The sequence below is a fragment of the Lonchura striata genome, chromosome 1, assembly GCF_050655825.1.
Source record: "Lonchura striata isolate lonStrDom1 chromosome 1, ASM5065582v1, whole genome shotgun sequence".
Lineage (NCBI taxonomy): Eukaryota > Metazoa > Chordata > Aves > Passeriformes > Estrildidae > Lonchura > Lonchura striata.
In genome coordinates this window covers 31,843,223-31,855,231 of record NC_140703.1, presented here as the reverse complement: position 1 = coordinate 31,855,231, position 12,009 = coordinate 31,843,223, and the positions used below count along the sequence as shown (strand labels likewise).

General features: G+C 41.9%; 1 protein-coding gene across 19 annotated transcripts in view; it reads right to left on the bottom strand.

Moving 5' to 3' along the window:
• Nucleotides 1–106: 106 nt before the first annotated feature.
• LOC110480865 (rap1 GTPase-activating protein 1) overlaps nucleotides 107–12,009 on the bottom strand; it is a 43,823-nt gene continuing 31,920 nt past the window's right edge. For 4 of the 19 annotated variants that reach the window (XM_085592378.1, XM_021549158.3, XM_085592307.1 and 1 more), the window contains 6 exons: nucleotides 11,048–11,164; nucleotides 6,263–6,389; nucleotides 6,072–6,174; nucleotides 2,983–3,068; nucleotides 2,748–2,818; nucleotides 107–557 (listed from right to left, as the gene is read on the bottom strand). In XM_085592378.1, coding sequence (XP_085448504.1) covers nucleotides 2,795–2,818; nucleotides 2,983–3,068; nucleotides 6,072–6,174; nucleotides 6,263–6,389; nucleotides 11,048–11,164 — 457 coding nt within the window. In that variant the 3' untranslated portion in view covers nucleotides 107–557; nucleotides 2,748–2,794. Of the gene's footprint in view, nucleotides 784–2,747; nucleotides 2,819–2,982; nucleotides 3,069–6,071; nucleotides 6,175–6,262; nucleotides 8,411–10,673; nucleotides 10,721–11,047; nucleotides 11,165–12,009 lie in introns of all 19 variants that reach the window. The other 15 variants (XM_085592387.1, XM_085592339.1, XM_021549155.4 and 12 more) reach the window with 10 other exon arrangements.

The following is a 12,009-nucleotide window of genomic DNA, read 5'->3' as shown; positions in this document are numbered from 1 at the left end:
CTTTACCCTAAAAACATGAGGATTATGTAGTTACTGGACTGCAATCTTTGGGTTTCTCACGTCTTCCTACTTGTCCTTTAGAAACACACACACAAAACCTAAGAGAAACTGGCCACATTCTCCTTTTATTTTAAGTCCAGTGTACTACATAGATACAAGAAGCACAGGCTAAGATATTAATGCTTCCTTTTACTTTGCATCATGGCAGCTGGGAAGGACACAAAATTACAGCCCAAAAAAGAATCTAGGGAACCAATCAAGTATTTTAAAAGGAATTGTCCCCATCCTGGACAGTATTTGATACACTTGCTCTGCAGTCACTGATATTTGAGGAGGCCACCACACATGTGCATTCATGGGCACCAACCCCAAACCTTGCAGGGGTTTTTAACTAATGCAAGTTTTACAGGAATGTCTTTGGAGAACAGTTGTGAACACCACTATAGGTTCAGCTGGTAACTGAAGTAGACTCTGTTTTGCTTCCTCAAGGATGCCCTAATTTCTGCCTATCCAAAGGTGATTTGGATATGGCTGTGAGGGACTTCCAGTCATGTAGTCTGCAGAGGGAAAGGTATGCAAGCAATTAAAATAAGAAACTTCACACACAAACAGTTTGAGTTCAGCCCTGTATTGGCTGAATTAGAATGACACACAGAAATTTCATTTATATAAAGTTTGATTTCTCCATGATTCCACACTGAATGAAACAGCTGCAACTGGAATTCCCCTTTTTGTCTTTTTAAGGTAAAGTATATTCATGTATTTTCACTTGAACAGCAAATCCTAGAATAGAGCATCAGAAAAAAGTCTGTATCCTTCATGTTCTTACAGCTCTAAGTGTTGTGGGAGTATCATGTGTTCCCCCATCCACAATTTCTATTTCTTTCAGCTCTTCAGGAAATACCCTAGGATTGGAGGAGTTCTTTCTCCTTTTTACCAGTGCAAACATTAGTCTTTGGCCAAATCCAGCCTGGAACTGAAGGAAATCTTTGTGAGAGATAAGAGGAGTTAGAATGACAAGGAGGTTACCATGGATGTGGGTGCCATAGGTTTCTTTGAGTCCCTTGCAGCCATGTTACAGAATTTTTTTTACCATTTCTCCCCTGAAACTTGCTAGTCTCCCATCTGTGCTATCAAACTGATTCAGAGGTTGTGACAAAATGGAATGACTAAAACATCACTTTAAGCCAGGAATGCTGTCTCAGGAGTGGGTGAAATGCCCTTTTATGAAAATAATGAACTCTGGTAAGGAGCTGGTGAGAATTCAAAGAACATCTGGAAATAATCTCACAGTGAAAAGCAGGGCCTCATGAAACTTTGTTCTTTGAACCAGATCAACTGAAAAATAACCAGCCTTTGTGGCAGAATGTTGTTGATTTGGCAGACAGACCAAAAGACATGGGTCCTACAAACTGCAATATATTTCACGAAATTATCTTAAAAAATGCTCTTTGACCTACTTCAAATCAGTGGAAATTAAATGCTGAATACCTTAGGTACTAAAATTATACCTAAGTACTACTGAGATACATTGCTAATTGCCTGTAATAGCTACCAGTAAATGCAAAACCACAGCCTTTGCCTTTGCACCAGTGAGTTTGCAGATTGTTGCAATTCTGACTCTGTACCTATTTTGAGCAAAATTTGCCTGTCTGGGAGCAGAACTTTGAAGGAGTTCTGCCCATCATTTAGACAGCATTGCTCCTGTGTTACAGAGCCATGCTGTGAGTACAAGCTCTTGGCAAACACTCTGGGGATGACCCCAGTAAACAGTGGCTGCTGGCAGCTGCACTGTCATGCTCAGTTCTGATCTCTGCTGTAGCACACATTGAAGCAGCCTCAGCGCTGAGTGCCAGCTTCCCTCTCTGATCTGCTGTGGCACCAGTGGCCACCACCACATGGAGCTGAACTGTTCACCTGGCTGCTCTGAATGCCACAAGGTGGCAGAGCAGCTAAAACTTGAGCGCTGAGGATCTGAACAACAATAACTACCAGCTATTTAAGAATATTTAGGAATAGCTGAAAGAATTTTCTTCCATAAAGATGATACCTCTTCTACTCAGCTACTCAGTCGAGTTCCTAAGAGCCTCACATCCCCACCAACTTCAAGGCAGCTGTTGAGCTGTCAGGCCACAGAATATACTGGGCAAGGACAGGGATATTGAGCAAAAAGACTCTCAACAACACAGGCAAAACTGTCCAGGGAACAATCCTGAAGTTGTGTTTCCCTTTGCTCTATTACAGATCTCACCAGGAAATCAAGTCCCACTTCCCATATCTGGAAAAGCTGTGAAACTGGCATGGACAAGTAGGTCCCACCAGTGCTAGCCTGAAAGCAAATAAGCAAGTATACAGATAGGTACAACATCAGAAAATGAGCAACGAAAAGGGGTTCTGTAAAGTAATGAAACTATTACAAAAAGCAGAGGTTAGGCACACAGAAAGGTAGGTTGTATCTGAAGAAAGGAAACTGAACAATGAAAGACAAGAGAAAGAAAGTGTGCCTAGATTAGGGCAGAGAACAAAATCTCAGTGGGAAATGCTGTTCCCTGAGAGGGAGGAGGCAGCTAAGAAAGGGAGTGCTTAGGTAAATCAGGCAGGCCAGAGCTGCTGGCCATGGAAGATGACTTGGGGAGGAAGGTAAAGGACTAACAGTTTCCTGAGAAGCTGTACAGCACTTGCTGCACTGTCTCAGTGAGGCAGGGGTGGCCAGGGGCCCGTGGCTCTCCTCCCCCCGTGTGCATTACCTGTGCTGCTCACCCTGCGTGCGGCAGGCAGTGCTCCAGCGCCGACATCACACACAGCACAAAATGGAGGCCTGCAGAACAAGGCACTGCTTTAACCTCCCCTGCAAGCGCCTTCCTCCTGCCCTACTGTCCTTTCGACCCTCAGCAAGCAATGCCTCCTCCATCAAGCCTCTCTCTTTTCTCCCATCCTTACCTCTGTGCAAGCGAGAAGGAAACATTTTATTAAAGCACTTACTGGATTATGGTGCTGAGCCTCTGCTTTGCTGCCTTTTCCTTTTCCAGTGGAGCCAGCAACACTGCTGGAAGGAAGCAACCTGCTTCCTAGAAGGGAACCAAGCACAGAACAATACAAAAATCATCAAGAGGGTGTCCCAGGAGCTGCACACATAGCTGGTTTTATCCCAAAGTTTTCACAGATCTGTGGCCCATCCACAGGTAAGAGTGAAAGGAGTGCACCTATGCCCAAATTGACTAGTGTTACCTTCACCTGTTTCTTATTCCCGCTTGAAACACGACCAAAGTGACTGCTTTCATTTCATTAAAAAAATAGTCATCAGCCACTGGTTCCAGACAATCTGAATGCTTTATTCCCAAGGATACACACTTGTGAAGCAGACTCTAATCTTATGCTCTCACAGTGTTTCTCTTCCTTCTCCCTCTGACCCCTCCCTTGAGATTCCCACATCAGACCTCAGGGTTTCAGGAATTTGTCTCTCATCACGTATCAACATCATGGCAAAACTAGGGACTAAATGCTTGTAAAATTCACAATTAAAAGCATTCTTTTGCTTTCTGTAATCATCTTATATTCACCATACACACATTTCTCAAAAAATGAGTAAAATGTCTTTAACATAACAGCCTTCCTAAACTATTCTACATTACTCTTAGATGATCCTCCATTCTATCCATTCTATGGTTAAAATTGCTAAATATGGTAATTTCCAACCACTACAGTTTGTGGAAGCTTATGCATAGCTGCATCACAAAATAAATCTGTATTATAAAATATTAAATCTTTTCTTTAAATCAGAGGAAAAATGGCAAGAGTTTGAATTAAAGAGTTGATATTAGTGTGGAATGTGCTAAGGGGTATAGTGGGCAGGTGAATACCTCTGATGGCATATCTAACCACCATTCAATCAGGAAAGTGAAGAAAGCTAATGGGGGATTCCTGCAGTAAGATGGTAAACTAAGATGCTTTTCCCAGAATACTTCCTTCTTTTTAGTTTTTTTTTACTTATATGTGATCACACCAGTATTTTCTATGAAACAGATAAGATGCAACTATTTTTTAAGCATTTTTTCCAAGGCAGACGATCCCCTTTCCCAGTGTAATTATATAATTTAAAATTGAAATTTAAAAGCAAAACTGGTGAATCAGTGCCAAGTGCTGCTAAACTGTGGTTTTAAACAACATGAATTTACAATATGAGGGTTCTTCTCTCTTTTGTATATAACCCAGTTCCACTATGCTGAAATTTAATTATGATGTATGTTTATTGTAGGAAGTGGCCTAATAGGCCTAATAGGCCAAGTACCTAAATAAAAACATATCTAACACAACTGGTAGTATCTAAGTCTTAAGGAAAGTTATAGCTGAATTTTTATCTTGCCCTTGAAGCTATGGAGAAAGTCACCTCTGCCTCGTGATATGCACTGTCACATGAGACATGCTGGTGCTTTAAAGCCAACTCAGAAAATATTTTGGCAAAGGCAGTTCTCTGTGTCATGATCTGGGAGCATAATGACCACAGACTGCTGACATTTTTTTTTTCCTGTAACTTTGCTCTCTCAATCTGAAAGGCAAATTGGAGAAGCCAAGAACATGTACATGGGTTAGGAATGCTGGATTTATTCAGCGTAGGATCTAGACTCACAGTGGGATTGTCTTAGGTCTCTCCATTAAAAAAAAAAAAATCAGTTTGTTCTGATTTTACACAGTGCATTAACTGTGGCTGACTACTTACTGGATAACTCAATAAAGGGCAAAACTAAACCACCAGAATAATGCTCTCTGTCCCCAGGGCTGTAAAACCTAAAAATTACATTGAACTTTACACTGCATTCTCTGTAATGATTATTCTCAGTGATGCACATTAATGATTTATATACTGTAAGACAATAAAGAGTCAGCAGACAGAGAAACTGTGAAGAGCAGCAGAAGCCAATGGAAAGCATCCCTGCCTCCAGCATCCACAACAAAAGAGGAATATCTGACAGAACAGCAATCTCTGCAGAATATCTGACAGTATCACATCTTCAGTGCTGTTGCTAAGATACAGACAATTTTATGCAGGGATCTATCTATCTGATGGCCACTCTTCATATCTCATATACGCAGCAGTGGAGAATGAGACCTAACTCAATTCTCCAAGTTGACTCCACTTTCTGACCCTTGTAATCTTTACAAACAATCCTTTTTCACACAATTCCTATAAAGATTTCACAGTTCATTCCAACCAACTCTTTTCCTTGCCATACACATAATCCCTAGTATCTCTTACCATCTCAACATGCTCCTATTCCAGCCTTCCAGCAACAAATGCTAAATGTTTTGCCTTTCACATTTTCTAATGACTTCCCAAACTCAGAAGCTTAGTCTTTTCAATCATACTTTCCCAAAATCTTACACAGCCTCAGTCTCAGGATCAGACTGAAATGGATTTAAACTTTCCCTAATTTTAGCTTAAGGCTGATGCTCAACAAGAAATGCTTCAATCCAAACCAGTTCATTTTAACAAAGTGAAACACAACTGCAAACAGGGTCTGAGATCGGGCAGGTGATCCACCTCCACAGCAGGAAATGCAATGGGTGTCCCTGCTGCAGGACTGAAGAGAACTTCTAAGCACTATAGTCACCTCTGTACTGTGAATGAATCCAAACTGATTTTACTCAACTATGTCAGCTTTAATCAAGTACTAGACTAAGAGCCCAACCTTGGCAAAAAACTCTTGGTGCAGGTTAGCTTCCTGATTACCCACCTTCTCAGGAGCATACTGCTTGGTTCAGGAAGCAGTTCCTATAATCCCATATCCTAGTTTATATGGGTACTGCATTCAGAAATGCAACCACAGGTCTCCACAGAAAACACATGAACACTTTAATTCTTTGCAGTCTACTGTAACTCCTTTTGCAGTATGTAGAGCACTATTCTTTCCCAATTGAACATTGCATGGCAGATTCTCTCCCCATTTTCCTGGGCTATCATCTACCTGTGCTTCTAAAATACTAAGTACAGCATATAAAAGATTTGGCTCAACCTCTCATATGCTTCTAGAAGCCTAAGTAGAGGGGTTTTTCTCTTTTTCTTTCTTTTTTACCTGGTGAGCTAGAAGTACTGGGTGTGCAGTCATTGTCATCCAGCCACATACTCTGAATCATTGAATCCTTTTTTGGAGGGCCCTTAAGTGAGCACGTCAGCTCCTGGAGAGGGCAAAGAAGATGTGTTTTAATAATGCACCTGGTAAAATCAGGGAGGGTAGCCTCTGTTTGTTAGCGATCATACACCCACCCTGTCATTCTCCTCTTCCTCTGATGTTCCATTTTCCCTCAATCCACTACAACAACTGCTTACACTGGATGATGAACGTGAGAGTGGCTGCATCACACAGTATCCTGAAGTCTGACTCCTGAGCATTCTGTGAAATGCAAGCATTCAACATCATCATGCTTATTGTTACACACAGGCTTAACTTTTTGAGGCGTAGCTTTATTATGTAGCAGTCAGAAACAATAAGAATATATTATTCATCCACAGCTAGTTTTTCCACCTAGAAACAGAATTCAGGTGAACTGGCATGCATACCTTAATTTCTAGTTGCTACATCATTTAGGAGAAACACCAATTCTCTGTCTCCATTCTGGATAACTATACGAAAGGACAAGTCTGAATGAACTTTTAAGTCACAGACCTAAGTGTAATAAAGCAGAGTGACTCAAACCACCTGCATTTAAATATAAAATACATCTAGACATTCATTAAAATCAACAGATGCCCTACTACTGTGGGATATTAAGAGCCTAAATACAGAATGAAGAGATGTTAAACTGATTATGAAGGGCAGGTGCAGTCCAGTCTAGGCCACCCATTCCCACAGCCACTCTCAGGCTATCGTGTTTTGTCTTATCTGAAATTCCAGGCAGAACAAAGGGACCATAAAAAGCATGCTTTTCATGTCATAGAGCTTATAAATTGTTACTGCTGTTTTCTGTACAGGTGTAACAGGAGGAAGCAGGAAAGCAGATACACATTAACCAGTATTACAGAACAGTTAACTAAGAAAGTTTAAGGATGCACTGGGGAGGTAGAAACACATTACTGAGATCTGCATTATTGCAGGATGTCTCAGTGTAAAACTATATAGGATCAAGTGCCAAGTTCTTGCACAGACCAGTTAGAGCCTTCCTCCTGCTTACAGACAGGAACACACCTCGGTCAGGATTCCCATCCTGGTGATTTTCCATGTGCCCAGTTGCCAATAGACTGATTCCTGTAGGTCTGTCCCACTAAAATTTACCTCCCAAGGCCATTCAAAGGGGATATTCAAAGCAAACTGTATTGGATCACTTTACCATCACTCTATCAAATGGAACAGTCATTAAGGTAGCCTGGTGTATGTTTCAGATCTATCAAAGAAGATCCTTAAGATCAGCTCTTCCCAACTGAGAATTTGGGGTCACTGCTTAGATTCATTCAGGAGATATACCAAGCCATGAGGCTGACACACTTACATAGTAGAAGGTGCACTGTGCATTTAAGTACCAAATTTATGGTGAATACTCATTGCCTGCATAAGAAACCAGCTAGTAAGAGAGAGATGAAGTGCTTTTGTTAAGGAACAAAAAAAAAGTTGAGAGGCAAGAAAGATAAGACACCTTTAACATACTAAATATATTTATTCCTTCAGAAACACTGCAAAATGTGGCCAGTCTTGACCTACAAGCAGTTGTGAAACCTAAAGTCCCAGGCATATTACATGCCAGCATGCAACGAGAAGAACAGTAAAGACAGGGCCAATAAAGGCCAAAGATATTTCCTCAAGAGATTAGGAAATATATTTTGGAGGAAATGAAGGCCAACATGCTTCTCCCTTAGCAGAGCAAATCAATAACATGAATCTAAGTGAAGTGGGTCTAGATTTCCACAAAGTATCTCCTTCTCAGCACCCTTCCTCAGCAGGTGTCTCCATCCTTGTTCTCTGCACTGCATTTCTTGACCTGTGTCAAGGCACTAGAGACAGAGGTGGAGTTGTGTTCTTCTGCTCTTGCCTTCTGCAGGCCAAACTATTCTCACTCATCTGAGAGGAAGGGAAGAGAAGGGATTGCACTCAAGGTGGCCTCCGTTCCCCATCACTAGTAGAGGTTGGTTCAGTGGCTGCTGATTTGGCAATGGGAAGAGCAGAGCCAAAATGCTCCAACAGGAGCTATCTGTCCATCTCCCTCTCACAGAATTCCTGCTCCAGGAACTGCCAGTGGAGCGTCACTTGGTGCCACTCGGTCTCTCCACAGTCCTTGGGGTCCTCTAAGTACGTTCATGCTCCTCTTAGCCAGGACTCTGATTTCACCCCAAAAGTCTTGCCAGTGTCTTCAGTGAGGTACCCAATGACTGAGTAGCATCCGGTCCACTCCTGATTGGCTTGATGTCCCCACTCAGATGTGTCTGAGGAGGGAAAACACACATACAAAAAACCCATGTACTTTTCCTAGCATATGGACATACACAGTACAGTGCTTGATTTTTCAACCCAGAGAGTTGTGTGATCCTCAGGAGTTCTACTACTTGGTTACATAGCTGGGTTCATTCTTTTGAGTCTGTCCCTTGAGAAGAAGGATTATTTGGAAGGCTACCTGGACAGTAAAGCAGAAAAACTAAGGACAATTGTCCCTGTATGTGGGAGAGAAGACACCGTTAGCTCAAGTGAACAAATGCAGTTTCATGGATTGCTGGCTGATCACTGAATAAATGTCTGTTAAACTCAGCAGTGTGTTGCTTTACCTCTATTGTAAATAATAAATCTATAATTTATGTGTACCCTTTGCATTTATTTCCAAGTTTCTTTTAGTAGAACACAGGTGAAGAGGTCGATCATTCCAAATTTTGAATCTGAAATGATTATGTAAGACCAGTAGCATCATGCTACTGAGGTAACAGAAATATCTTGTGACTCTATGGAGAGAACCAGGAGTGGACTGATGACATACTACCCGGGATAGCCCATTCTATTATCTTATAGGGACTACTTAAATTATTCTAGAACGAGGCAGAACTCTTTTGCATTGGAAGTATGCCTATATCTTGATCCTGGTTTCACAGCTGATAAACAACAGGTAGGCTATTTTAGCAGAACACCAGTAAACTGTCTCCAAGACAGACTGTACACTCCCAGCCTTCTCCTGCAATGTTATGCTAATACTGTCTTGCTGAATATGGTGTGCTTTACATGGTGGAGTTATATGTTCTTAATTCCCTATCCCTGATGTCATGCAAAGAGTATGGCTGCACATGGGCTAGTCCCTAACTCTGAGATCACAACTCTAACTTTGACTAATCACTAATTGTGCAAAACTCCATGCTGCAGCCCACCTTGTAAATGAACTGTCCAGGAATGGGCTAAATCACCACAGATATGAAAATACTTCTTTTTTTCTGGTGATCCTAAATGGTTTTGAGTCCATGACTGGAAAAAGAATCCTGGGAACAGAACTAGACAGACTGACAAATCATACAGGTCATGCCTAATGTGCATAAACAATATTCATGCAAGTATTGTTAGTAAACTCCCATGCTACGTTTGGTCTCTGAAAGCATGTGGATACCAACTTGAAATAGCCACTGCAGCTGGCTCACCTCCTCAGCTGATGGAGAATGGGGGTTGGGAAGTGGGGGAAGCAGAATTCTTGGTGATTATGCAAGGTAATAAGGAATCTAATCAGAGCAAGAGTCCCTCACACATGCCTGTCAGGAACTTCTAGTTCACTAACAAGGCCCCAGGCAGGATGAGGAAGGGAAGGTGGAATGATGTGGTAATGCTGGAAGATGGGGGGACGCCAAATAATCAGCAGTTCCATGTCCTGCATTCCCTCTAGTCCGCAGCTACCAGAGCTAGCACCTTAAATGGTCTGTATCTCCTAGATGTGCTCCCATTCTCCTCTACACCAAAATTCTGGGCACTCATCCAACCCAAAAACTAATACATACACAAAAACTAGAACACTGCACCTTGGCTGTGACAAAATTCTGAGCAGTCCTATAGCATACAATGACATAGCTGAACTATTGCAGATAGTCACCAGCTTGTAATTCTTAGGGAGCATTGGATATAGTTAGAAGAGCAGCCCTTCCTTGTCAAATTTGGTACCTGAAGCAACTATAACCATAGGGCACCTCCTGAAATTTCTTTAAGAGTCTCCACTGTTCTGAGGAAGAGAAATGCCCTAATATAAAGTACTTGCTACCTTTCTTGCCACAGGTCTCATCCAAGTTCTCTTGAAAAAAATTAGGCGTGGCAAAATGTCCCAGAAAGTCAGCTGCAGCCTTTAATTTAAAAACAGGCTGTTCTGGGGTCTTGGAAATGTAAATGGGTGGTCCCTGAAGTGCTCTAGGTAGGATCACATCCCAGTACAATACAGCTTAGCAGCAGCAAAGCTTCACTACCAGGAAATTGCATTTTTCCAGTTTTTGACAACCAGAAACTGGAGAATTAACTTGCAGACTACTGCATGAAGTGTTTTGCACATACCACTGGGTGTGGTATGGCATGCTTTAGCAATGAAACATAGGTGCAACACATGGGACCGTGCTGGAATCCTGCTGTAACACTTTGAGGAGACTGGAGACAGGTTAGTTCACGCTGGTTGGGAGCAACGGCATGAATCCTGCTTAAAGGGGCAGAACTTGAGTACAACCCAACATCCCAACATACCCTTGTCCAAGCTTCTCCATGAAGCTCCAAAATCACTCCAGAGCAAACTACAGAGGAAACATACACATGAGTAAACATGGATAATTGGACAGCTAGGATTTTGTGTATCCTGTTGGATGCAAGCTCACATTACAGTAGAAATAACACCAAAATCAAGTGCTCCAATCTTTCATCACGATCTGTTTAAGAAAGCCAAGTTCCTAACAGGCTCTGAATTACTGTGCCACAGCCAGACATCCAACTTTTGAGATGCTACAATGCCTGATGTGGACAATTTCAGTAAAGCCTCCAACAGAGCAAGACATGCACCACACTTAAGCCAATACCAGAGACAGTGAGCATCTTTCAAATACTAAAATTTATTTTCAACTCACTTGCTCTTCCTGCTGGGGAACTCTGGAGAGCTGGGACTGGATGATCCATCAGACTTCAGGTCAAAGAAAGCTCCTGGACTATCCAACACCCTTTGTATCCTCTCTGTGGTGTCTCTGCTGGGAGAAAAAAGAAACCAGCTATATCCCAGGGCCAGAGTTAACTACCATCTAGTCTAACCACTGCGCCTTTACAAGGAACAGTAGAAAATTGTATCTCCTGTATACATGTAAAAGGGAAGCAAACACAGGTTGTATTGAAAATGTGACGCGACACCTGGAATTGGCCAACTTTAAGCTTCTTTTGAATTGATATAAAGGTCCAAATGAATTTCAGTATTCACCTTTAATTTTTTTAAGTTTTTCCTCTATCCTCCCCATTCCACTGGTCTTAAGAAGCTACAGGATTTAATGGAGAGAGTAAATATGATGGTTACAAAAATGTTATTGTTGCTAAGACTTGTCAAGATACCTCTGAAGAAGGTTGTCTGTGTCAGTAACTGAAATGAGAGGCACGTTTAATTAAAGAAAGGATAACTAAGGGATTTTGGGGGATTTCTTAGGGCTTCAGAGATGGAGTTTGTCACAAAGTTCTTCCTCTGCTCTCTTGGTCAGTTGACCCTACCTGTGCCCCTCACATCACAGTTTCTGACACCCTCACTTATGCTAATACGATTGTTTGTGAGACTGGAAATTACCCTGACAGAAAGTAACTCTAAAGTTAAAACAACCCTGAAACTCTGACAACAAACAAGTGTGATGGACCAGGTCAGCTCTGTCAGCAAAGCCAGCATGTCATTAAATTACAGCTTCAGGGTGAAGTCACACATGACACTGAGCTCACTGTTCCCAGAAAGAGAGCATGCTCCAGCCTCCTTCATTCTTGCTGAGTGCACTTTCCACCAGTCCTGGTACCCATCAGACTTCTCCACGAGCCAGTTCATGGCAGAACCTGGCAGACAATC